Source organism: Mesoplodon mirus, assembly GCF_964341445.2.
Source record: "Mesoplodon mirus genome assembly, chromosome: 2".
Classification (NCBI taxonomy): Eukaryota; Metazoa; Chordata; class Mammalia; order Artiodactyla; family Ziphiidae; genus Mesoplodon; species Mesoplodon mirus.
In genome coordinates this window covers 206506539-206533683 of record NC_138977.1, presented here as the reverse complement: position 1 = coordinate 206533683, position 27145 = coordinate 206506539, and the positions used below count along the sequence as shown (strand labels likewise).

The following is a 27145-nucleotide window of genomic DNA, read 5'->3' as shown; positions in this document are numbered from 1 at the left end:
GCGGCCATGGCTCGCGGACCCAGCCGCTCCACGGCATGTGGGATCTTCTGGGATCGGGGCACGAACCCGTGTCCCCTGCATCGGCAGGCGGACTCTCAACCACTGCGCCACCAGGGAAGCCCCCCTCATTTATTTTTATCCATAGCACTGCCATCATCTGCTATACTTTGTAGATAGATAAACAGATGATAGTAGAAGATAGATAGAAAGATACAAAGCAACATTTATAGAATATTGTTTTGGTGCTTTACAGGATTACAAATGTAATCCTCCTAGCAACCCATGAAGTAGGTACTATAATTATCCTCTTTTTATAGATGAGTCAAATGAGGCACAGGTCAAGGTCATGCAGCTAAGTGTGGCAAACCAAGGTTGGAATAAATGCTGGCCATCAGGCTCCAAACTACAGGTCACTGACCACTACCCTTCACAACCTTTCATATCTATGGATGTATGGATGTATACATATCACCTACATATTTTCCTGTCTCCCACTAGCATGTAAATGCCACAAAAGCAAGAACTTTGTTGTGTTCAATATCTTAACCCCAGCACCTAAAACAGGGGGCTGCAATGTAGTAGGGGATCAATAAAACTTTACTGAATAATGGGAATGCATATCTCTTTCAAACAAAATAAAACTTAATGCTGATTAAAGAGAAAAACTTCTATTGGTTTCCAGCATAATAATTCTTTTAAAAAGGAGTATTTCATAACAGTTAGAAAAAAATTCTGGATTTCTGCCTGCAGTTACAGAAAACTTTATGCAATACAAAGAAAAAGGAAACAGGAAAATTGAACATTTTAAATTCTAAGTCATGTTGCCCAGAAACAATTCTGCCGTGCTCATCATTTTATGCAGTATTAGCATTAAGAAAAGGGCAATCAGACTGGTAAATTCATAAGTCATCCCTGTGCTTCTACCTTAAAAAAATTAAATAGAGAGAAAGCAACAATAAAGCCTTAAACTGGGGCCATAACAATGGGAATGGAATGATAGGAAACACTTGAGAAATAAGGTGATATTAGCAGAGGCTGTGGATTCATTTAATTTGATGACACAGACTGTCTTCCAGGTTTCTACCTTGAATGACGTGGTAGAGGGCAGTGCCACCAATGTGTCAAGTTCAAGGGGGACATGTCAATTACATTTAACCTGTGGAATATCTAAGTGAAGATATTGAGATGGCTGTTAGATATGTAGGTCTACTGTACATGATAGAGGTCAAAGCACATTGACTTGAGAGTCATCAGAACATGGAGAAGATGCTCAAAACCATGAGATCTCCAAGAGGGTGAGGGGGCGGGGCAAAGATTAGAAGGTCAAAGGCAGAAAGCTGGGGAACACCAAGTGTAGTGCCTAGTACTGTATATTTTGCATTGTATGTGTTCAATAAATACTTATGAATAAGAAAATGGTAGTACCAATGACCTGCCAAGATTTAGAAAAAAATTCCTGAAATTCTGGCTGAGAAACAGTGATTATATAAGCACAAAGATCTCTCTTTCACTCCCTCTTTCAAGCTCATTTTTGAATGGCTGGCTACTTTTCCTATATCATAGTAGAGCTCAAAAATCCATGAGGCTTCATATATGTATACATATGGCTGATTCACTTTGTTCTACAGCAGAAACTAACACAACATTGTAAGGCAATTATACTCCAATAATAATAAAAAAAATTCATGCAGCTGATTTGTAAAAAAATAGTAACTGCTACATGCATAGTCAATCAATAAAACAAGTAGACATTGAGCACCCTTGATTTGCAAAGGCCAAGGTTCAGGGTAAAATGTGTGTATAAAATATTGTCCCTCTTCTCAGAGAGTGTAAGACACAGTTTGGAAAGAAGGAGACAAATCTACTAAGACTTAAGTAACAATTCCTAATAGCCTATGTGCTAGAGGAACAGATTCAGAGGAAGAGTCGTACCCAGATTGGAAGTTCAGAGAAGGTCTTATAGAGGAGATGGGGCTGATCTGGACTAAAAGACCAGGAGTGAGGCTGAGAAAGCCCTTTAGGTGCTTTCAGTTCTGAGCAAACTCAGGGAGATTCTAAAGTTCAAGGTTCCTATAGGAAGCAGTCTGGAAAACAACAGACCATAGAAGGGTGGAAAGGCAGAAGACAGGGGGATCAAGGGTGCCCTCAAATGCAAGTATGATTTAGCTCAGTAACATACACACACACACACACACACATACACACAAAGTCCATCACTCGATGGAGCTTCTTCGTTTTCCCTCATTTTTGATCTATTTTGCACCTCCTTTCAGTGAAACTCAAAATCTAAAACGAGGCTTCCATTGCCTGCCTAAAAATATTAATCCCATCCAGTTTTCTCTAGGAGTCACAGAGTTCTTAGAGTGAAGGATTTGGAGCTTGGACATTTGAGGGGGTGGTCAGCACTGCAAAGGGAGGGGAAGATTTAGTGAGACCTCAATTTTCACAGCAAGAAGATCCTCGAGATGCTGAATTTCTTGGAGATTCTCATTCCCGCATTAGATAATCACTTTGGACAGAAATAGAATGTGGCTTTGATAAATTACTTATCTCTAATTACTCATCTCTAATGAGATCTGATTCTAAGTAATCTCAAACTCCAGCCTAAGTCCTGGTCATTTCAAGACCCCTTTGGTATAATAAAAGAACAATTCAACTGAAGGACTCAGTGGGCCACTGAAGTTCCCTGTAAACAGTAAGGACCCATAACACCTTCATCTTTCACCGGAAGTCTGGGATCTCCCCAGCAGACTGTGTACTGAAAGCACAGAAGGGACAGCACCCCAGCTCTGCATCTTCACAGCCTCTGGAGAGCCGTCCTCATCTTCCCAGTCGCAGTTGACGTCCCCCACGCATCCTCCCTCTACCACTGACTGCACATCTGGACTCACCTGAATGAAGATATATTCATCCTGGACGACCAGGGAACTGATGTCAATGGAGCGGGCGAAAGGCCCACTCCGAGTGGTCTCAGCACACTCCTGGATCCTGCAGGTGAGGTAGTGAGCATCTGAAATGGGATGGCAGAGAGACACTTAGACACAAGGGGCAATGGTCACCAAACCTCTCAGCACACAAAGCCCTACTTCCTGGGGATCAGTGATGCAATGTAAAACAACCATGAGACTGCATTTTCTTGTCCAAAGAATTTGTAATAATTTTTTTAAGAAAAGGAATATCTAGTTCAGGAAAGGGAGTGAGGAAAGAGTTAATCTTATATCCGACCAGCCAAAGAGTAAATTGGTACAGATTTTTTTTTTTTTCCTGCGGTACGCGGGCCTCTCACTGCTGTGACCTCTCCCGTTGTGGAGCACAGGCTCCGGACGTGCAGGCCCAGTGGCCATGGCCCACGGGCCCAGCCGCTCCACGGCACGTGGGATCCTCCCGGACCGGGGCATGAACCCGCATCCCTTGCATCGGCAGGTGGACTCCAAACCACTGCGCCACCAGGGAAGCCTGGTACAGATTTTTTTAATTTTATTTTTTATTTTTTTTAACATCTTTGTTGGAGTACAGTTGCTTTACAATGTTGTGTTAGTTTCTGCTATATAACAAAGTGAATCAGCTTTATGTATACATATATCCCTATGTCCCCTCCCTCTTGCGTCTCCCTCCCACCCTCCCTATCCTACCCCTCTAGGTGGTCACAAAGCACTGAGCTGATCTCCCTGTGCTATGCAGCTGCTTCCCACTAGCTATCTATTTCACATTTGGTAGTGTATATATGTCAATGTCACTCTCTCACTTCGTCTCAGCTTACCCTTCCCCCTCCCCGTGTCCTCAAGTCCATTCTCTACGTCTGCGTCTTTATTCCTGGTACAGAATTTTGAAGGAACAAATTTGAAATATCTATCAGAATTTTAAATGTACATATCTTTTTACCAGCAATTCTAATTCAAGGGACGTTTTCTAGAGAAATACTCATATATTTTCACAAAGAGGCAAGGGCAAAAATGTTCATTGTGGCATTATTCATAGCAGTGAAAAACCAGAAACTGGCTAAATGTCCATGAATTAAAGAACATTTAAATAAAAAAACGTACACATATAACAAAGCACCATGTTGTGAATAGAAGAATTAGGTAGATACATATGCATCATGTGCTGATTTCCCCAAGGTGCATTGTTCTGTGACCTTTTAAAAAATTATTTAGCAACATGTATGGCACAATTCAATTTATGAAAAAAACAAAAACAAAGAACAATGTCTTTATAAATACATATTTGTGCCATAACTGCATAGGAAAAAAAGTTTTAAAGGACATCTATATAAATTAGCTATGACGGGCTTCCCTGGTGGCACAGTGGTTGAGAGTCCGCCTGCCGATGCAGGGGACATGGGTTCGTGCCCCGGTCCGGGAAGATCCCACATGCCGCGGAGCGGCTGGGCCTGTGAGCCATGGCCGCTGAGCCTGCGCGTCCGGAGCCTGTGCTCCGCAACGGGAGAGGCCACAACAGTGAGAGGCCTGCGTACGGCAAAAAAAAAAAAAAAAAAAAAAATTAGCTATGACTATTTTGGGGGAAAGGAATGGACTTAAGGAGAGTAGAAGCGGGGCCTTTGCTTTTTATATTATATACGTCTTTCTTGTGTTTACAATAAGAATGTACTTACTTATTATAAGTAAAACCTATATAATTACTTGTAAAATTTTCTAAAGATCTCAGCAGCTGAAACTTCCTCAACCAACCCCCCAAAATTATGGCAGCAGCTGTAGCTGAATGAGAAATCCTCGAGTCTAAGCATTCTGATCATGACGACAGGGTCATCCGAGGAAGACAATCCATTCAGTTATTTGTTCCCCAAGGAAAAACCACAAGTGAATCTCTATAAAGAAACCTCTGTATACACTTGCTTTAAAAATACATATTGTTTATTTAATGGTGTTTAAAAATAATAAATGGGTAAAAGTGAAAAACAGAGGTCATTTTAGGATTAAAAGCAGAGAAGTCTTTGTTATCATCTAAAATGACATGCATCACTACATACATCTAATGCGCTTGCCCACTTAAATATGTGCACAGGTGTGAGTACGTTTCGGAGGTTACACTGGAAGGGGTGGTAAGCGGCAGAGATAAATAAAGGCAAAAGTTTAAATAAACAAAAATTTATAACAACTGGGTGTAAAACAAGGGTACTTTAAATTTTCCCTAATTATTGATCTTTAATTAATTGATTGATTGATTGATCCAGAAAGTATTTCTTGTGTGCATATAATGTATTGGGTATTATTTAAGCACCAGGAATATGGCAGTGAGTGAGACAGATTTTCTATTGTGAAAGGCCCTGCTGTCTAGGAAGAGGTTCACTCATAAAATTTATAGCTAGCTATTACACACATTTATTAATAAACAAAATGCTAATTTAACAAAGAAACATATTTTAGTAGGAAATTAATTCATTATGTGCTATAGTCCTACTTTTCAAATGTCTGTATCTGGGCAAAGCCAATTGGCTTTGGTGCCCTTCATCCAGACACGTCAAACACTGATCTCATTCTCTCCATCAGCAGTTTCATCATCTGCCCAGTAGCTCAAGCCTCTTCACTTTTCTTTCCTCCACATGCCATGCAATCCAGCTGGTTCCCAGCCTTGAAAATTCTGCCTCTGAAGTGCTTCCAGCATCTCTCTTCTCTCCACGACTCCTGCCACTTGCCTGGAAAAGGCCTTCCCATCTGTGTTGGCTGCTGCGTCCATTTCACAACTGGTGCTCAGGTGCAGGATGGACTGGAAATGGGTGGACCCGAGGCAAGGGGCCAGCATCATCTCTCAAACCTAACCTCAGCTGATGCCTCTCGGCTTCAAAATCACCCACAGTTCTGAGTGCCCAGGGACAAAGCCCAAATATTCTTCTGTAAAATAGAAGGCCTTTTACAACTAGCCTAATGAAGTCAAATGTCTCAGGGGCCAGGCAAATAATGTATAAGAGGAAACTGAGCTGGAGTAAGGTGATGAATGGCAGCGGGCGCATGGTCTCAGTGTCAGGGATCACTGAGGAACAGCTGGGACTACAGGAAAATGGCCAACACTTGCATCTTTACAGGGAGCTGCTTCTCAGCATCAGTCATCACTGAGATGCAGGAATAAGATGTTCTGAGTTTCTACATAAAGCTAAATGTCCCAGTTTTTTTAATGTGACATTTCCTAATGTTTAAAAAATTGACAGCTAATTTAAATTTAAAATATGGTGCAGACCAAACAGTATTAGGCCAAACAAAACAAGCCTACAGTCCACCAGGAGCCATTCATTTTGTACCTCGACTCCGTAATTTGGTCCCTACCTACCTCTCCACAGAATAGACTGTGCCCTGTCCCCACATTCCCTGACCTGTTAGCAAGACCACCTTGTTCCCCATTCTGTGTGTACCACCTGCGGACGCCTTTCTCTTTGTCTCTGTCCACAGAGAAGGCCAAGAATGGCCTGGTTTTCCACTTCTGGCTGAGAGGCCAAGGGAAGGCAAGAAGCCCAGGCTGCACTTTGGAGCACCAGGCATAGTATTGGTCCCACCCAGCCTGAGTGATTTACTCCTAGCATAAAGCACTAAAACCCAGTGAAACGCTGCAGTGAAGACATGTAAAGAAATCACAAGGGTTGACTTGACAACCTGCTTCTTTCTCACCAGCAAGTGTCTTGGAAAGCCCCTTGTACTGGTAATCAAAGGTGTGCACAGGAGGACATCTGCTTATCCCCGCCATGGGCTCATTTCCCCCCTGTCTATTTACTATTTACTCCCATACTTGGACACTTTGAAAAAAGAATCAAGTGTATTCGAGGCCACCCCATACAAAACCGAAACCTACCTAAACTGTGGCCCCTGGTAGATGAGCTATTGGGCCACACTCATCCTCCTTCTTGGCTCCCCTGCTGCTTGTCACTGCCCAGCATGGAACAAAAGGGCCAATTTAACAGGAAAGCAGCACTAAAATGCATTTGGGAAATCCACTTAAAATTCAGGGGCCTTGCAGTCTTTAACCAGACTTATATATCAGAAGTCTCAACGCTTTTATTTTTCGAAACACAGAGATACCCACTGCCTGGTGAGAACCCCAAGTGGGGTTCTGGGGAGAGGAACATGTCAGGCAGGCCAGGCTACCAGGTGGAAGTGACCGAGGGTGTCACAGGGGACTGGGGGTGTCAAAGGTGAGCAGGAACCACCACTTCGCTCAAGCCTCCAACTTGCAAAAGGTCTTAAATTTGGACTTTGGACATTATCTCCAAGTGAGGCTGAATACAGTCATAGGATTCTATGATGAAACTGAAAGCAGATATTTATCATATAACATGAAATCCCCAAACAGGCTTCTAACAACTGTGGTCTTGTTTGTTTGTGTGTATGTTTGTTTTAATAACACAAGATGCCTGATAAAAAGGAAGCAAAGCGGTACAGATTTCTCAAGCATATTGTGGTGTGTGAGAGAAAGGCCTCTGAAGGTAGAAAGTGCTAAGTTCAAATCCTGAGCTTGCTGCTTGCTGATTGCCCCGGGCTAAGCAGCAGTTCCACTTTTCATCTGTGAGGTACAAAGAAAGTAAGTGTTTGCCTCTCAGGACTGTCGTCAGGATTAAATAAGATTATGTATGAAGAAGGTTAGTACATTGTTGAATACATTTTAAAGGATCAATAAATGCTAGTTCTTCTTTATCACGAAGAGAGAAGGAAGGAGATTTAACACTCAGCATCCTTCTTATGTACAATTAACAAGTAATGTTCTGTTTTATTGTGGAGAATCAAAAGATCATGATAGCACAGGTCCTACCAGTAAAGTTGTATTCTGGATTGACATCACTGTTTACTTCCTCTAAATGCTATAGGTGTTCAGACAAGAAAAAGCACATCTGAGCTGGAATACTTAAGGAGGACTTGAAGGAGGAGACAGTGCTTGTGTTTAGCATGGATGGAGAAGTGTTCTGTGGGAGAAGGGAATTTCTAAAAAAGGGAGTGAAAACTGTATGTGGATGTTTAGGTAGGGAAAGCCCACTGAAGGCACTATATAATTACACGATAATGGGTGGACATGGATTAATCTTTATTCTAGAACTGCTATTTCCCATCCTTTCCTTCAAAACATGCTCAAACGGGGCTTCCCTGGTGGCGCATGGTTGAGAGTCCGCCTGCCGATGCAGGGGACACGGGTTCGTGCCCCGGTCTGGGAAGATCCCACATGCCGCGGAGCGGCTGAGCCCGTGAGCCATGGTCGCTGGGCCTGAGTGTCCAGAGCCTGTGCTCCGCAACAGGAGAGGCCACAACAGTGAGAGGCCTGCGTACCGCAAAAAAATAAAAAATAAAAAACATGCTCAAACGGAAAACCAGAAAGACCAAACTGAATGAAGATCTCACTAGGATACCCTTATGGGAAAACAAGAGAGGGATTCCCCAAATGGTTAAGTCACATCATCCTCATAATTAATGTATTTCTTTTATTCTTTTTTTTTTTTTTGCGGTACACGGGCCTCTCACTGTTGTGGCCTCTCCCGTTGACGCGCAGGCTCAGCGGCCATGGCTCACGGGCCCAGCCACTCCGTGGCATGTGGGATCTTCCCGGACCAAGGCAGGAACCCGTGTCCCCTGCATCGGTAGGCGGACTCTCAACCACTGCGCCACCAGGGAAGCCCAGTATATTTCTAAATATCAAATGTCTTTCTGATGTATTTCTGAGAGCTGCTGCGGTCACTTATAAAAACTAAAAGTCAAAAGCTTTGTTCCCTGTGAACAGAGAGATCTGCTCTATAACTTTATCAGGACCAGGCCCTATTTCAACTAGCTGTACTGCTAGCAAGACTTTAGGGAAGGCGGTACCATTGCACCACTGTGTCAAGCCTCATGCCTCCTCATCTTACAGATGGCGGACCAAGGGTCTCGTTTGGTGAGAAAGGGTGGCCTTAGACTGACCGATTAATTTCTTTTGTATTGGGTCAAGGTGTATAGAGAAGCTGCATGCATCAGACACTCCCTGAGGTTCCAGAAAGCAGAGAACATAAGACTGGTTCTTGCCCTCAGAAGAATCCCAGGCCAGTGATAGAGACAGGATATTCACAAGGGAACATGCCTTGGGATCCGTGCTGGATCAGAGAACTGAGGAATGTGGAAAGAGCACAAAGCAGATAACCCAACATCTTAGTCTTATCTTCCTAAGAGGTTGCTTTTCCACCAGCAGTTTTGTAAGGCAAGCTTCTCATGAATCTATATCAATGAGTTTCACTGTGAAGTCCAGCATTTGTCACTCTGTCAAACCTTTCCAAAAGGATCACCTCCTTAGAAACCTGGATAAAGCCTTAGTCATCTTTGTTTCTCTCCTTGCACTGACTTTATAAAGCTTCAGTAAATGCAAGTTAAGCTGAAATGAATTACATTAAAAGCCGATACACTTGTGCTATATTCTGACCTGTGATTATGTTTTGCCTTTAAGATGATTAAATATTCAAACGATCCTAAACGTCATGCCTCTTGCCATCTGAGAGAAAAACACTTTCCATGATTCGCTCAACTTCCATCCCTTTGGGTAATATCGTCAAAATTGAAAAAGTGAATTAAAATTGTGAACAAAAAGCAAATTCAGCTCTTCAGGTCTTTTCTTAGAGAAATACCCAGGAGCTATTTATTTTAAGTAACAACATGGACTGTCAAATGCAAATAAGTGAAATCCAGCAGATTCCAAGAAACTCTGAAAAGTTATTTAGCTTCCAAAAGCCTCCTTTTCCTTGACTGGGGAGTGAGGCTAAACTATTTGTAGGCACAGGGCAAAACAAAGGATACTGACATTGTTCCAAATGCCTAACACAGCACCTGAGACAAGGTAGGTAATAAAAATCAGCAAAACAAGAAAAGGTAGTTACTATTCCTTCCTATTGTGCTTACGGATTTGCTCACAGGAGAATTCTAGTGTCTTTTCCTTCTAGAAAAGAAGGGGAACCTGGCAGAGTTATAGACATTTAGAAACCACAGCGATCCTGAATACCTTAGGATTCCTGACACTCCTCAGGGTTCTGGGATTTGAACCCGGTGACTTGAACCAGTGATCCTAATCGTTATGTATTTGAACCATGGAAGGAAAATCAGGCTGAGAATCAGAGAATCTACATTCTGGTTCAGTCCCTGTCACTGACTGTCTATGTAACCTTGGGCAAAGTGTTACACAGTTTGGTGCTTTTTGGAGAGTGACACAATTTGAAAATTTCTAATCCATTCCAACCATTTTTTAAAATTCTGAGATCCTTTATCAAAAACAATCCTATATTCTCAATATATCAAGTAGATTTTAGTGTGCCTTGTCTAAATGAACAGAAGGCTTGCAATCCTATTGGTTTAGCTCCCCCTTATCCTCTTCTTGGCCTCTGAGTTCTTAGAATACTGCTGGATCTCTGAGTTACACAGTTTACAACCACTGAACTAGTCAGTAACCCAAAGTTCTTTAAGAGCCATTATTCTATGTGTCTAGAACCTACAGTTTAGACTTCAGAGCTAATAGTTTTGCCCATTTGATTACTAATGACTGCCTGGAAGGCTCTGTTAAGATGTACTGGGCTTTATCTTGGCTTAGTGAGAAAGTGCAGTAATTGATGAAGAGAGTTGATAATAGTACCAGGACAAGGAATGGTAGTATATGTGTTGTGGGTTTTGATTCTAGAAATTTCAAGTCTAGATGTCTAAAAACTTTTAGCTCATGTCGAGTTTCACTTATTACAGTGTCCTACAAGGCCCCCATATAGCTTATGCTTGAAAATTTCCAATAAAGAGGAATCAACTACTTAACAAAGCAGTCTGCATCATTTCGGGGTCCTCTTAATTGTTCCTCCTTTGTTCATTGAACTGAAATCTGCCTCATTGTAAAGTTTACTCTACAGTAAGATCTTTGTTATCCAACTGATGAAAAAAATTATAAAAATACCTCTTATATTTGTGTATTCAAACATGTGAAGCACTAGAAGATTCACAGAAAGTTAAAAAAAAAATTGTCCAGGGTCAAACAGGCTCTAATTGACAGAGTTAATTCCCCAACTTAACTCTTAGGGCACCAAGTTAATACTTTTCTATTGACACTGAATGGTCTCTTTGATGGAGAAAGTGTGTGTGTGTGACTGAGTAACTGAGTGAAACAGAGAGAGAGAGAGAGAGAGAGAACATGAATATGAATATAAATTTGAATATTCACAGGGGACATTGAGACATTCAGAGAGAGATGATTTCCAGGAGAGAATGGGAGAAAAAGCCATTTGAATCCTGAATCTCATGGCAGAAACAGGTTTCACACTGTTATTAACCAAATTGGTTGGCTTTGCCCTGTTTAAACCATGCCAAGGCAAGAAATAATTCAATGGCTTTAGTTTAATCTGGAAGCCTGACTCCCAAAGAGGAGGACCAGGACTGGGGAAGAGTGGAGATTCTTACATCAAAACAAGAAAAGGGACTTGTTTATGTTGGGTTTGCTCCAGGGTGTGGGAGCCAGGTTTAGAGACAGGACTGTCAGTGCCACACCACGCACTGAAGAGCCACACTCCATGCTGCTGCACCTGCAGCCCCTCAGTCTAGGGCAGTCCTGTGCAATGGATACACAATGGGAGCTACTAATGACCCTTTAAATTTCCCAGTAGCCATACTTAAAAGGTAAACAGAAAAGTGTACATTTAACATATCTGATTTAACCCCAAATATTATGATTTCATCATGTAACTAATATAAAAATTACTAATGGGCTATTTTCCATCATTTTATTCATAGTAAGTCTTTGAAATATGGTGTGTATTCCACACATATGGCACACATCAATTTGGACATAACATTTCAAGTGTTCAATAACCACGTGTAACTGAATGGCTACCATATTGGACAGTACAAGTCTAGTATAACTTTCTCACTCTCCTTTTCTACCATCCCCTTGGGAAAATCCAACTCATCTCCCAAGATGAAACTTAACCACGGGCTCTTCAGGGCAGCCTTCAGTCGCTCCTCAGCGATTGGGCTACCCTGCCTTTTGGTTCGCACAGATAGCACTTTCTTCATGAGACAAAACAGAGTCCCCATGGCCTTTAGCACATTATATTGCAGTAATAATCTGTGTACTTATCTGCCTCTGCTACTCAATGCTGATTGTGTCCTATTTACCCACACACCCTCCACAGCTTCATGCAGGGCAGTGCTGATCAAAGCGGGGTCTACTGGCCAGCAGCATCAGCTGGGAGCTTGTCAGAAATACCCAAGGTGTGTTTTACAAAGCTCTCAAGATGGTTCATTTGTATGTTAATGTTGGAGAAGCTCAGATCTAGTGCAGTGGTTCTCAACCCCACATGTACTTCAAAATCATTAGGACAATTTTATACAGGGCAATGCCCATGACCTTCCCTTGAAGAATCTTCTTTCACTGATCTGTGGTGGGACCAGGTGAGTGTGTATGCATGTGTGTGTATGTGTGTGTGTGTGTGTGTGTGTGTCTGTGTGTGTGTGTGGCAATTTTAATGCTAGGGGTTTTTTTTCTTCTTTTTTTCTTTTCTTTTTTTTTTTTTCTAAAGCTAGGGTTTGAGAACCTCTTATCTTCTACACATGGAAAGGGCTCTATCACAGTGGAATGAATTATGAGTGGGTCAATAAATAAAGGTAACACAAATTTCTATATTTCTGTCATACTCTGGGAAGTACATAGAGCAACATTTAATTGTTTTTTCATAGGCATATCCCATTTCCATCCCCGGAAGATCTTTACAAAGCTCATACTATTCCTGCTAACATTTATGAAGTTCTCTCATCCATGATTTTAGACATTTGAAAGTTATCTTGATGTGGAGAGCACTTTATAATGAATTATCACTTGTTGATTTTTGTTTTTTAGAAGGGAAAGAAAGACCCATTTGCTCTCTTTATACATTCTTTTCACTTTCATTCCTGTGATAGCCCAGGTGCTACGGAACAGAGTAATTCCCAACTCCAATACCAAGGCTCCTTGTTCATGCTTACTGAGGGTATAACTGTCCCGGAGCTGTGACTCCAGCACCACATGAGGTAAGGGATCCACACAGCAGTGTTCCTGAATAGCACCTGGATCAAAATCACGCTGGGAGTGCGCTTAACAATATGGTGACTCCCAGGTCCTGTACCAGACCACCTAAACCAAAACCTCTGAGGTGGACCCCAGGAATCTGTAGTAGAATCAGCTCACCAGAGGATGATCATGAATGCTACTGGTTGAGAAAAATGGCCATGAGAACTGTGATGCAGGAAGATGTAGAGAAATGGAATTTTACTGCTCAAGACCCCTTTGATGCTAATTTTCAAAATAGCAATTAGCAAATCTATAACACAGGGTAAAGGGTCTGAAATGGGCTGATTAAGGAATAGACTCTTGAACATGCCAGAAAAAGTGGAATAATGAAGGAAAGTCTGAGGAAGGAAAAATCATTATCTAAGACCCATTATTTCTCCTGATTTAAGATTCTTAGAGAATTTTGTTATTGTTCTTTTAAACATATGAGTCACAAAACAAAAGGACTCAAAGGATCTAGGTATTACTTACTCCAAATATAGCAAATACTTGTGTTTACTTGTCATCTTTATATTTTCCTTGGTAAATGTTCTGTTCAAATTTTTCCTATTATTTTTTTTTAATGGGGTTGCTTCTTATTCCTATGCTTTAAAGGTTCTTTATGTGTTCTGGCTATAAGTCCTCTGTTAGTTATATGATCTGCAAATAGTTTCTCCCACTGTCATTATTGTATCTTCTGAAGAACAAAATTTTTAAATTTTGATGAAGTCCAATTTATGGATTCTTTATTTTATCAATTTTGCTCTTGGTGTCAATTTAAGGTCATAAAGATTTTCTCCTATAGTTTCTTCCAAAAGTTTTATAATTTTATATTTTACATTTAGAAATGTGATCCATTTTGAGTTAGATTTTGTATACGTTGTAAATCATAGGTTGAAGTTCGTTTTCCCCATATGGCTGCCCAATTTTTTCTAACGCCATTCATTAAAAATAATCATCCTCTCTCCACTGAATGTTTTGTATCCAACAACCCTGCTCTACTTACGTATTTGTTCTAGCAGCTTTTTTTTTGTAGATTCCTTGTGATATTCTACAGAGAGAATCACATCAACAAGAATAATGACAGTTTTATTTTTTTCCTTTGTAATCTATATGAATTGCATTTCATTTTTCTTCCTTTATTGCACTGACGAGGACTTTCAGCATCATGTTGAAAAGGTGTGTCATGAGTAAACATCCCATATATACACTAATATGTATAAAATGGATAACTAATAAGAACCTGCTCTATAAAAAAATAAATTAAATAAAATTGAAAAATTCAAAACAAAATAAAGAAAGAGTAAACATCCCTGCCTTTTTCCTGCCCTTAGGGGGAAAGTGTTCAGTATCTCATCATTAAATATGATGTTAGTTGTGGGTCTTTTATACTTGTTCTTTATCAGAATTCTCCTCTATTTGTAGTGTGTTGAGAGATTTGTGTTCTAGTTTTTATTCTATCACTAGGCTATCTGTGTGAATTTGGGCAAATTCAAGTCCAAGCTACCACAGCAGGGGAAAAAAAAGGAAATAAAAGATATGTTGTGCCTTTTTGTGATGATCAGAAAGATAGAGATGTATGTGTATGTGTGAGTGTGTGAATGTAAGAAAGCATTCACTACATACCAAAGAAGAAAGGAGTCATACATTTCACTAGGGTATGTAAAATAAAACATCCCCAGTTAGTTCAGTCTTGTTACGTGCACTTTCTAAATAAAGGGGGGTTAGAGCCAGTTCACTAGGTTGAAACAAGATACTTTGAAGTATTGAAAAACTCATTTTAAAAAACCTAAAAAATGACACAGAATTAATATATACTATACTTTAACCTAAGTGTGGCATATGACATTTATCCTTGTTATATTTCTGTCTGCTTTTTTCAATTCTTGACAATAGGTTAGGAACTTTTCTATGTGTTTTGCATTTTTAATCTCATAAAATTTCACAGCAGTTCTGTACCACAGGCCTTATCCCAATGTGGACGAGAATTCTTGAACTTTCAGAACGTAAGTTTGAGCTTTATGTAAGAAATTACCTTAAAAAAAAAAAAGGAGCTGTCCAGCAGTAGAAAAGGATATGTCTTAAGCCTGAGCTCATGAAACCTGAAGACACACTATAAGAGATTCTGGCGGAAGGGATTCCTACCCTAGGTAGGAGGTCAGACAGGCATATAAAGTTTCCTCCAACTCTAAAATATTACAACCACCACAGATCACATATAAAGCTTAAAAATGTTGACATGACAAGCAAAGCCAAGGCAGGGGTTGTCCTGAAAACTTGTCTGTGGGTCATCTGAGAGCTGCTGTCTGCTCCCCTCCTGCTTTTCTGCTATGCTCCTTCAAACCCCTCCATCCCACTAGTCCTCCAATTTTCCATGTTTTTTTTTTTTCTCAACACTAAGAGTAATTTCGAATTTAGGCTTCACCATGCTTACGATCAGTGAATTTGAATATGTGGCATTACCTCCCTAAATGTTATATAACTCTTCTGTCAAAAAAAAAATGTAAAAATAGTGTGGGTCATCCCTCATCCCTGGCTGCATCAGGGAAAGAAAGAGAGAAAGAGAGAAAGAGAGAAAGAGAGAAAGAGAGAAAGAAAGAAAGAAAGAAAGAAAGAAAGAAAGAAGAGAAGGAAGGAAGGAAAGAAGGAGGGAGGAAGGAACTCAGCAGAGTGCCAGGCATATAGTAACAAGTATCATTTGCCTTCTAACTCTTTTAAAAATAAAAATAAAGCAAATAAAATATATTCCCCAAAGTGCATGTTTCTAGCATACATCTGAGTTTGGCCTCAAAAGCAGTAGATTTCCCACGGACAAAGCACAAGCACATCCAATACTTGCATCCAGGTCAAAAAGAATCTCCTTATGTTTGTACATTCAACCCATAACCCTATGAGGTGGGCAGGGCAAGGATGAGTATCCTCAGAGAGTAGGAAACCAGAGCACAGAGAGGTTAGGGGGGTCTCATGGTCTCATGGCTGGTGGGTGGCAGGACCCAGGACCTCAACTCACAGTCCGGTGCTTTGATCTGCTGCACCCTTAGGTCACTATTATTTCCATGGATTATTTGGCTCATTTGTGATCTAGAATATGCTAATTATATTTTCATATATTTTTCAGATTTCATATTTATCATACATTTTCACATATTTAAGTTGATTTTATCTTTCTTGGACAGGGAAGAGCCCTATAGATACTTAAGTTGGTGCAAAATGATACTTTATCAGTGAAATTCTGTTCAAGATGTAGACAGGTGTACGATGTACAAAGGGGTCACGTGTTTGAAATCCTGGATTCCGTAGCTCATTTGCAGGGACAATAGAGGTCTTGCTCACCACTGTATTTCCAGGGCTAAGAATCTTGCCTGGCACACAGTAGGCCACCCCTAAATATTTGCTGAATGAATGAACAAACAATTCTGGAAATGGTTTGTCCAGTTACTTTTTTTTTTGTAATCTTGACTATATCAAGTTTATTTTTTTAAAGCTGGCATCATCTTATTCACCATGTGAATGCAAAATACCACGATGAGCTATGGCCATCCCCATTTGAATTACACTGAAGATGCCAGGAAATTACTAACAGGAGCCTCAAAATTGGTCACATTAACTCCCATCCCCAGAAAATTCATTCCTGAGGGTTTATTTCAATGAAATGTCTCCCTTGGGACTGGAGGCCTCTCCCCCACTCTAGGAAATAAAATGCATATGGCAGTAAGGGAGCTCAGGGCTTTTCATCTTCCCAAGCCATTAAAATGCAAATTGGGGGAGGAGGGAGCCCTGCAGGCAGATCTCCCGGGGCCCAGCCTGGTGGCCTCAGCACTCACATCCATCAGCTGTCCGCACTTCCATGTGCACCAGGTCCGCCTCCTTATCCAATCCAGCCACCGACCTGGGGAAGGAAAGGAGAGTCAGAAGCTCAGTGACCGTGAGGATGGCAGACAACAAAGTGGGGAACCATTCAGGGTTATTACTCAGAAAGCCACTTTCTCAAGATGGCCTGTCTTGCATTGTGGGGACCCACAGAATATGGCGACTTGCAGCCCCTGCAGGGTGGCTCTCTCTAGCAGCTGTCACCTATAATGGTCACAACTCATGTGTCTTGGAGCAGTGTCAGGGAGTCAGTAACTCTCAAAAAAACATAAAGGAGCACAGAGTAATGTACTCCCTAGTAAAGCTGGTCTAAACCTCTGTCCTCAGCCCTTCCCCAACTTCTCTTCCACCTCCCCAGTCTTGTCACACCTGGTTATTTCCCCCACTTCCTTCCCTTCTGCCCTCCCACTTGGGGTGTGCAACTCCCTACCACGTTCTGCCCCTGGGGAAGGTGGTTTAGCCTCCGTTCTAGTTATCTGCTTCCAGACACTCCTACCCTCCTGAGTTTGGACCTATCTGTCCTTTCTTACCTCTGCCTTGTGAACAATAAATGTTTGGTGACAAACATTCAAAATCTGGTCTAACAGGGGCACAATTCTGGTGATAGGAGTGGGAAACCTTAAAGGTTGATGGTCAATAGTCAGAAAAAGGAAGGCTGAGAATCCTGACAAACTAATTCCTGTGGGCCTCCAACCTCCCACACATAAAGTCCAATCAGCTACCTCCTGCATGAGATACACAGGCCAGAGTAAGACCCAGAAAGTCAGCTAAAAAAGGCAACACAGACATTAAAACATTCATGCACTAAAGACATCACATAATCCACCCTTTCCAGCAAGCTTGGACTCACAGTCTTTTTACTTTTAAATTTCATTCTAAGATTGGTTTTCTGGTTTTACAGTCCTCGATAGGGAAGAGGCAGCAAGTTAGAGAGGAAAAGGATTTAAAACAATGAGAATCAAAGTACCCAGAGAGCAAGACAAATTGAAAACTTATGAAAAACAGACCGAAGAACTCAAAACCCAATCTTCTGCATCCTAAATCTACTACACTTCTTCTGATCCTGAGGCCATAGCTGTCTTACAGCACGGTTCCGTATCTGACATCTCTGCTGAGGGGCTGAAGGCAGAGAGCGGGAAGCAGGAGGCTAATGATACCAGTTTACGCTAAGAAAGTAGGGTTGCAAATGACCTATGTTAGGAAAAAGGAAATGATTTTTATTTGTTAATGATTATTGTCTTGAATGGCAAAATTTCAGTTACTTTAAAAGTTCCTTTATGTAAAATACTTCTTTCCCCAAAAAATACTGAATAAAAGAAGTTTTACTCTAATGCTGTATTTTTTCCCAGTGATCACTGATACACTATCTTTTAATTTTTCCTCACCTCATTTGATGCCTAAGGTAAGGAGAACAGGTATCATTAGTTCTATTTGACTGAATGGGAAACTGTGGCACAGAGAAATGGATATGTATCTAAGATGACACGGGGACTAGGCCAGAACTAGAGAGACTGACTGACTGACTGAGACGTCTCCATCGAGAGCAGCTCCCAGCCTTCTTGGCTCTTCTCCCCTCTGCTTGCAATGTCCTTCAGATGCAACTCTCTCCCTGCCCCTTGCCTTCTCCAGCTACCTCTCCCCTTTCCTTCAATGCTCAGTTGGTCTCATCCCTCCAGCAGCCTATCCATCCCTCATCTCACTGAAGAATGTTTATCTACTTCCATAGCATCCTAACCTTGGTCGTTCTCAAACTTGGCTGCTCACGAGAGCCCTGGGTGAGCTGTGAAACATCCAGATGCCTGGGCCCCTCCCCAAACCAATGAAATCAAAACCTTTGGGATAAGCTCAAGGCATCCGCATTTTTTAAAATTCAAATTTATTTTATTTATTTATTATTTTGGCCGCGTTGGGTCTTTGTTGCTGTGCACAGGCTTTCTCTAGTTGTGGCGAGCGGGAGCTACTCTGTTACGGTGCATGGGCTTCTCACTGCGGCGGCTTCTCTTGTTGTGGAGCATGGACTCTAGGCGCGCACGCTTCAGTAGTTGTGGCGCATGGGCTTAGTTGCTCCGCGGCATGTGGGATTTTCCTAGACCAGGGCTCGAACCCGTGTCCCCTGCATTGGCCGGCGGATTCTTAACCACCGTGCCACCAGGGAAGCCCTGGCATCTGTATTTTTGAAAGCTCCCAGGTTATTTCCATGCACAGCCAAGTCTTAGAACCACTGCTTTGCATGACTCAATCACGTCGCATGTAATTGCACTTCTGTGAATTCTGTACTTGGATATAAACTTTAAAGAAGTAGGATTCTGTCTATTTATCTTTGAATCCTTGGCACCTAAGTGCCTAGTATATATTCGGTGCTACTGATGTATTTACTGAATTAATAAACAATCCAATCTGCCCATGACAATGACAAAATTCCAATGTGAAACTGACTTGAGGTCAGACACACAGAAGGGACTATATGGACACCTCTGTTCCACAGCCTCCCTGTTTCTTTATAAGCAAGTTGGTATTCTTAGAACTAAAGGCCTCTCAGGTATTATTCTTCTATTCTCCCCCAAGGTCAATGGCAGGGTAGGATGGTCAGAATTGGAACCATAATGACAGTCTAACTATGGGCATCAAGCACTATGTTCTTTAACAAAAGAAAAGTCCTTGCCTCTTAGGAGCTTGAAACAAGGCAAACAATACCAATAAAACAAGGACAGAAACTGCTCCTTCATCCAGGATTGCTCACTCTTTTCCACCTATCTAAATCTTATACACCTTTTAAGGTTAAAACCAAGAATCAAGTCCTCCTGGAAGTCTTCCTTGATTACTCTAGCTCTCCCACCTTTGAACTGATAGAGAATTCAGAATCAAGATTGAACATCCTCCAGCACTCGTATTGTTATTAAGTTGTGTGTTTGTTTCTCTGGAGTTGGTCTTGGCTCCCGAGAGTGGACACCTGTGGTCATGGTTGGCTTAGCACCCCTACAACCCTTCCATTTGCAGAACTGTTCTACCCAACTCACGCCATGTGCTTTGTCCAGGGTGGTCAATCACAGGAGCCCATCCCTCTGATGCCCCAGGATGGTGCATGATCCAGCGTGATCATGAGACATCTTGGCTGTGGTGGTCAGAACATGCCAGGACAGTTTAGGGGACTTCCTGAGGATTTCTCTAACTGAGCTGGCAGGAAAAAACTGCCTTTCCTCTCTGATCATCAAGTCAGAACTCTTGGGAGAAATGTTCCCAGCCTGACAGGAAGAATAGGTCTAAAGGAGCAATGTAGATATACATAGAAAAAGAAAAGAGAGTTGACATTGGGACAGAGAGTTTAACAGAGAGACGGGGCTACAAAGGGTGATAGGAAGATAGTGGGCAAGACAGAGATGAGATAGACACACAGGAAAGAGAGAGACAGACAGACAGAGATTCAGAAAGAAACGGAGAGGGTAGACCAAAATGGCAACATAGGAGACCCCTGAGCTCCCTTCCTCCCATGGATACACCAAATGTACACATGGATGTAAATTCCCTCTGAAAGAGATCCAGAAACTAGTTGAGTAACTTCTACACATCAGATGAATAAGAAAATACCCACACCGAAAAGGCTAAGGGTAGAAAAGGCTAAGACACACTCTCACCATAAACCGCCCCCCGGCACACGACCACACAATTGGAAGTGAACCATCAGCTCTCATATTCTCCCTGAGGAGCAAAGGGTTTGGAGCCCACGTCTAGCATCCCAAATTTTAAGACTTGCAACAGAGGGACAGCCCCTAAAACACCTGACTCTAAAAGCCAGTGGGGGGCTTCCCTGGTGGCACAGTGGTTGAGAGTCCACCTGCCGATGCAGGGGACATGGGTTCGTGCCCAGGTCCAGGAAGATCCCACAGGCCGCGGAGCGGCTGGGCCCGTGAGCCATGGCCGCTGAGCCTGTGTGTCCGGAGCCTGTGCTGTGTGTCCGGAGCCTGTGCTCCGCAACGGGAGAAGCCACGACAGTGAGAGGCCCGGGTACCGTGAAAAAAAAAAAAAAAAAAAAAAAAAGCCAGTGGGGCTTGTGTCCCCAAGACGATAGCAAACAAAGAAGCAGTTCTTAATGGGTGCAGGAGCACTGATGCAGCTGTTGCCCCAGGGCTCAGTGCAGAGGGAGCAGGCAAAATCACCCATCTCCCCGTCTTTCCCTGAAAGTGTTATCTGAATACTATAACAGCTGCTGCCTGAGGGCCCGTCTTTTAGCTTAGCAGGCTACTAGGGACTGCATGTGAATCTCCCCAGAGACAGAGAAAGCCAACAAATATCCCTCCCACCTTCTGCCTCCGGTCCTCCCCAGGTTGCCAGTATCTCCCTGGAAGGAGCTCATACATGACTGCACCCTAGCTTTTAGGGCTGCCACCTATGAGATGGGTCCCCAGATTTCCTGGCTTTGACAGCCAGTGGAGCTGCCATTCATGAGTCCCATGGAACTGTAACAAACAAAGAAGCAGTTCTTAACAATCTATCTCCCTGAGGTTGAGCACGGAGGAGCAGACAAAAAAAAAAAAAAAATGCCCAGCTCCCAGTCTTTCCCTGATAAAGGTTTTTATGTGGATACTTTCAAAGCTGCCACCTGAGGCTTCTAATTTAGCAGGCACCTCGGGGCTGTGATCCTCCTCAAAGACTGAAAAAGGATGCAGACACTCCTCCCATCTTCTCCTTCCAGGCCACTCCAATAATAAAACCAAGTCACCAGTGTCTCCCTGAAAGGAGGTTGTATACATATCTGGCACCCCAGCTCTTGTGACAATTTCATGAAGGATGAGCCCCTGAAACACCTGGCTCTAATAACCAATGGGCCTTACATTCATGAGGCACAATGACTGCAACAAACAAACAGTTATTAATGGGCACAGGAGCACACCCACCCCTGCAGCTATATACCAACAGGAAGCACAGAGGGAGCAGGCAAAAATGCCATTGCCTTGTTTCTCCCTGGAAGGGGCTTAATTACATACTTTCTTAGCTGCTGCCTGAGGGTCCAGCTTCTCATCAGCCTGCATCTAGCTGCTGACTGCACTCCTCCCCTTGGATCACTGTCTTGGCACACCCGTAACTACTGGGAGCCACTAAGGACAAAGAAGGAGGCTTGGACAATCACAAAAGTTTGAGAGACAACTGGGAGCTCGGTCAAGCTGATCAATGAGGTTCATCTCCTACAGGAGATCACTCTGTCAAGACTGGGAGACACATCTTGTGCTGATCTATCTAATGCTCAGAGATCAACACAGAGTCAAGAAAAAGGAGGGAACAGACAAATATGTTACAAACGAAAGAAAAAGATAAATGTCTAGAAACATATCTTAATAAAATGGAGGTAAGTTATTTATCTGGTAGGGAGTTCAAAGAAACTGTCACAAAGATGCCTACCAAGGTCAGGAGAGCAATGCATGAAGACAGTGAGAATTTCAACAAAGAGACAGAACTATTAAAAAGTACCAAACAGAAATCATAGAACGGAAGAAGAAAATAATTGAACTGAAAATTCAATACAGGGGGTCAAAAAAAGACTAGATGAAGTGAAAGAAAGAATCAGTGAAGTCTAAGACAGGGAAGTGGAATTCATACAATTAGAGGTGCAAAAATGAAAAAAGAAAAAAAAGAGTGAAGATAGCTTAAGGGACTTATGGGACAACATCAAGTAGACTAATGTTCTCATTATAGGGGTCCAAGAAGGAGAAAAGAGAAAGGGATAGAAAACTTATTTGAGGAAATAATGGCTGAAAACTTCCCTAACTGGGGGAAGGTAAGAGACAGCCAGAACCAGGAAACACACGAAGTTCCAAATAAGATGAATCTGAAGAGGACTACACAGATACATTATAATTAATGTATATGACCAAACATTATAATTAATGTACATGACCAAAAGCTAAATATGAAGAGAGAATCACAAGAACAGAAAGAGAAAAACAATTTGTTACATACAAGGGAACTCCCATAAGACTATCAGCATACTCTTCAGCAAAAACTTAGCAGGCCAGAGGGGAGTGGGATGATATAATAAAAGTACTGAAGGAAAAAAACAAAAAAGGGGCTTCCCTGGTGGCACAGTGGTTGAGAGTCCACCTGCCGATGCAGGGGACACGGGTTCGTGTCCCAGTCCAGAAAGATCCCACATGCCACGGAGTGGCTGGGCCCATGAGCCATGGCCGTTGAGCCTGTGCGTACGGAGCCTGTGCTCTGCAACGGGAGAGGCCACAACAGTGAGAGGCCCACATACTGAAAAAAAAGAAAAAAAGAAAAAAACCTGCCAACCAAGAACATTCTACCCAGCAAAGTTGTCTTTCAGAATTGATAGAAAGATAAAGAGTTTTCTAGACAAACAAACACTCTAGGAGGTCGCTACCACTAGAACAGCTTTACAAGAAATGTTAAACGGAGTTTTTCCAGCTGAAATTAAATAACACTAATTAATAATAGAAAAATATACAAAAGCATGAAATTCACTGGTAAAGGTAAAAATACAGTTACTTTCAGAATATGCTATTATTTTAATGGTGGTGGGTAAATCATTGATAAGTCTACTATGAAGGTTAAAAGACAAAAATATTAAAGTTATAACAACATTAATTTGTTAATGAATACACAATGTAAATGATGCAAATTGTGACATCAAAACATAAAATGAGAAAGGGGGGGGTGCTTTTGTATGTGTTTGAAGCTATTAGCACAGACTGTTATAAATAGAAGATGTTTTATCTAAGCCTCACATTAACCACCAACCAAAAGCATATAGTAGGTACGCAAAAGAAAAAGAAAAAGGAATCCAAACTTTCCACTACAGAAACTCATCAAATCACAGAGGAAAAGAGCAAGAGATGAAGCAAGGAAAAACGGAATTACAGAACAAGAGAACATTTAACAAAATGGTAATGGTAAGTCTGGCCATCAATAATTACTTCAAATGTCAAAAGACTAAATTCCCCAAACAAAAGACAAAGGATAGCTGAATGAATAAAGAAAACAAGACCTAACTATATGTGCCTCCAAAAGACTCACTTCAGCATTAATAAAAACATAGATTGAAAGTGAAGAAATTGAAAAATATATTGCATGCCCATGGAAAGAAAAGCAGAAGAAGCTATTCTTACATCAGATGAAATAGACTTTAAGCCAATAACTGTAAGAGACAAAGAAGGTCATTGTATAATAAGAAAGGGGGCAATTCATCAAGAGGATATATTATTTGAAATATTTTATGCCAATACAGGAGAATCTAAATATATAAAGCAAGTATTAAAAGATCTGAAGGAAGAAATATCAATACAATAATGTCAGGGGACTTCAGTAACCCACTTTTACCAGTGGATGGATTGTTCAGACAGAAAGTCAAGAAGGAAACATTGGATTTAAGCTACACTTTAGACCATACGGACCTAACAGACATACAGTAGTCCCCCCTCTTATCCTAGGTTTCACTTTCTGTGATTTGAGTTACTGGAGGTCATTGTGGTCCAAAAATATTAAATTAAAAATTCCAGAAATAAACAATTCGTAAGTTTTAAATTGCACGCTGCATGAATAGCATGATGAAACACTGCACTCGCTCCATCCCACCTTGGAAGTGAATCATCCCTTTGTCCAGCACATCTCGCCCATTACTCATTTAGTAGCTGTCTTGGTTACTAAAGTGATTGTCAAAGTATCACAGTACTTGTGTTCAAATAACCCTTTTTTTAGTTAATAATGGCCCTAAAGTGCAAGAGTAGTAATGTTGGCAATTCAAATATGCCAAAGAAAAGCCATAAAATTCTTCCTTTAAGTGAAAAGGTGAAAGGTTTCAATTTAATAAAGGAAAGAAAAAAAATGATATGCTGAGGTTCCTAAGATCTACAGGAAGAATGAACCTTCTATTTATGAAACTTTGATGAAGGAAAAAAGAAATTCATGCTGGTTTTGCTGTTGCACTTCAAACTGCAAAAGTTATGGCTACAGCACATGGTAAATGCTTAGTTAAGATGGGAAAGGCATTAAATTTGTACAATAAGATCTTTTGAGAGAAAGAAACCACATTCACACAACTTTTATTACAGTATTTGTTACAATTGTTCTATTTTATTATCAGTTATTGTTGTTAATCTCTTACTGTGTATAATTTATAAATTAAACTTTATCATAGGTATGTATGCATAGGAGCAAAACATATTATAGAGGGCTTCCCTGGTGGCGCAATGGTTGAGAGTCCGCCTACCGATGCAGGGGACTCAGGTTCGTGCCCCAGTCCAGGAAGATCCCACATGCTGCGGAGCGGCTGGGCCCATGAGCCATGGCCGTTGAGCCTGCGCGTCTGGAGCCTGTGCTCTGCAACGGGAGAGGCCACAACAGTGAGAGGCCCACGTACCGCAAAAAAAAAAAACAAACATATTATAGAGGGGGTTCGGTACTATCCATGGTTTCAGGCATCTACCGGGAGTCTTAAAATGCATCCCCCATGGAAAAGGGGGAACTACTGTATATAGAACATTGTATCCAACAGCAGCAATATCACATTCTTCTCAAGTGCACATGGAACATTCCACAGGATAGATCATATGTTAGGACTCAAAAAAGTCTGAATAAATGTAAAACGCTGAAATCATATCAAGCATCTTTTTCCAACCACAATGGTATGAAACTAGAAAGCAATTACAAGAAGAAAAGAGGAAATTCACGTATATGGAGATGAAACAACATGCTCCTAAACGGCCAATAAATCAAGGAAGAACTCAAAAGAGGAATCAAAAAATATCTTGAGACAAATGAAAATGGAAACACAACATAGCAAATCTTACAGGATGCATCAAAGGCAGTCTAAGATGGAAATGCATGGCAATAAATGCCTACATTAAGGAAAAAAAGACCTCAAAATAAACAATCTAACTTTACACCTAGAGAAACTAACAAAAAAAAGACTAAACTAACCCTAAAATTATTAGAAGGAAGTTAATAACAAAGATCAGAGCAGAAATGAAAGAAACTGAGGCTAAAAAGACAATAGAAAAGGTCAGTGAAACTAAGAGCTATTTTTAAGTTAACCAAAATAGACTAATCTTTAGCTAGATTTACCAAGAAAAAAAAAGACTCAAATAAATAAAATTATAAATGAAAGAAGAGACATTATAACTGACACCACAAAAATGCAAAGGCTTATAAGAGACTACTATGAACGGTTATAAGACAACCTATTGGACAACACAGAAAAAATGGACAAATTCCTAGAAACATACAATCTACAAAGACTGAATCATGAAGAAGCAGAAAATCTGAACAGACCAGTTACTAGGAAGGAGATTGAATCGATAATCAAAAACCTCCCAACAAAGAAAAGTTCAGGGCCAGATGGCTTCACTAGTGACTTTTAACAATCATTTAAAGAAGAACTAATACCAGTCTTTCACAAACTCTTCCAAAAAGTTAGAAGAGGAAGCAATACTTCCAAACCCATTTTACAAGGCCAGCGTTACCCTGATACCAAAGCCAGTAAAGGATACTACAAGAAAATTACAGATGATGCAAAGCTCCTCAACAAATGATTTAGCAAACTGAATTCAACAGTAGAGATCTTCCTCAACTCACGATAGGTTTATGTTCTGATGGACCCATGGAAAGTTGAAAATATCAAGTTGAAATGCATTTAATACACCTAAGCTACTGAATATCACAGCTTAGCCTAGCCTACCTTAAGTGTGCCCAAAACACTTACATTAGCCTACAGGTGGTCAAAATCATCTAACACAAAGCCTATCTTATAATGAAGTGTTTAATATCTAATTTAATTTATTGAATGCTGTACTGAAAATGTAAAACAGAATGGTTAAATGGGTACAGAATGGTTGTAAGTGTATCGGTTGTTTATCCTATTGGTTCTGTTTCTCTGGAGAGCCTTGATTAATACAACTTGTTTCTTAGTCCTGCTCCAACTTTGCAGCCCGTTTATCCACATAAGCCCATAATGCACCTTTGTGAGTGTGTCTGCATATTTATCTGCTTAGGCCACCAACTACAAAAAGAACGGGTCTTATTAATATACAACCCATCAGACAGTGAGCTTCCTAAGGACAGAGACTTTAATTATTTTTCTCCAATAGTTTCTACCACACACAACTCAGGATTAGGCATGCCTTCAGACTAAATGATAGGGATAAGAGATTTGTGCTTCAAAGCTGCTCTGTCCCTGGATCCAGAGGGAAAGAGATTAAGTTGCTCAGCTGGCCAGAGGTGGAGGAGCAAAAGATGTTGGGTGCTGAGGGTAAGGAGAATACTC

At 41.2% G+C, this 27145-nt stretch overlaps 1 protein-coding gene across 1 annotated transcript in view; it reads right to left on the bottom strand.

Annotated features, from left to right (window-relative positions):
* SORCS3 (sortilin related VPS10 domain containing receptor 3) overlaps positions 1 to 27145 on the bottom strand; it is a gene marked incomplete at both ends in the record, with an annotated part of 605283 nt that overhangs the window by 139216 nt on the left and 438922 nt on the right. The window contains 2 exons of the mRNA XM_082611582.1: positions 2892 to 3010; positions 16830 to 16894. Coding sequence (XP_082467708.1) covers positions 2892 to 3010; positions 16830 to 16894 — 184 coding nt within the window. The remainder of the gene's footprint in view (positions 1 to 2891; positions 3011 to 16829; positions 16895 to 27145) is intronic.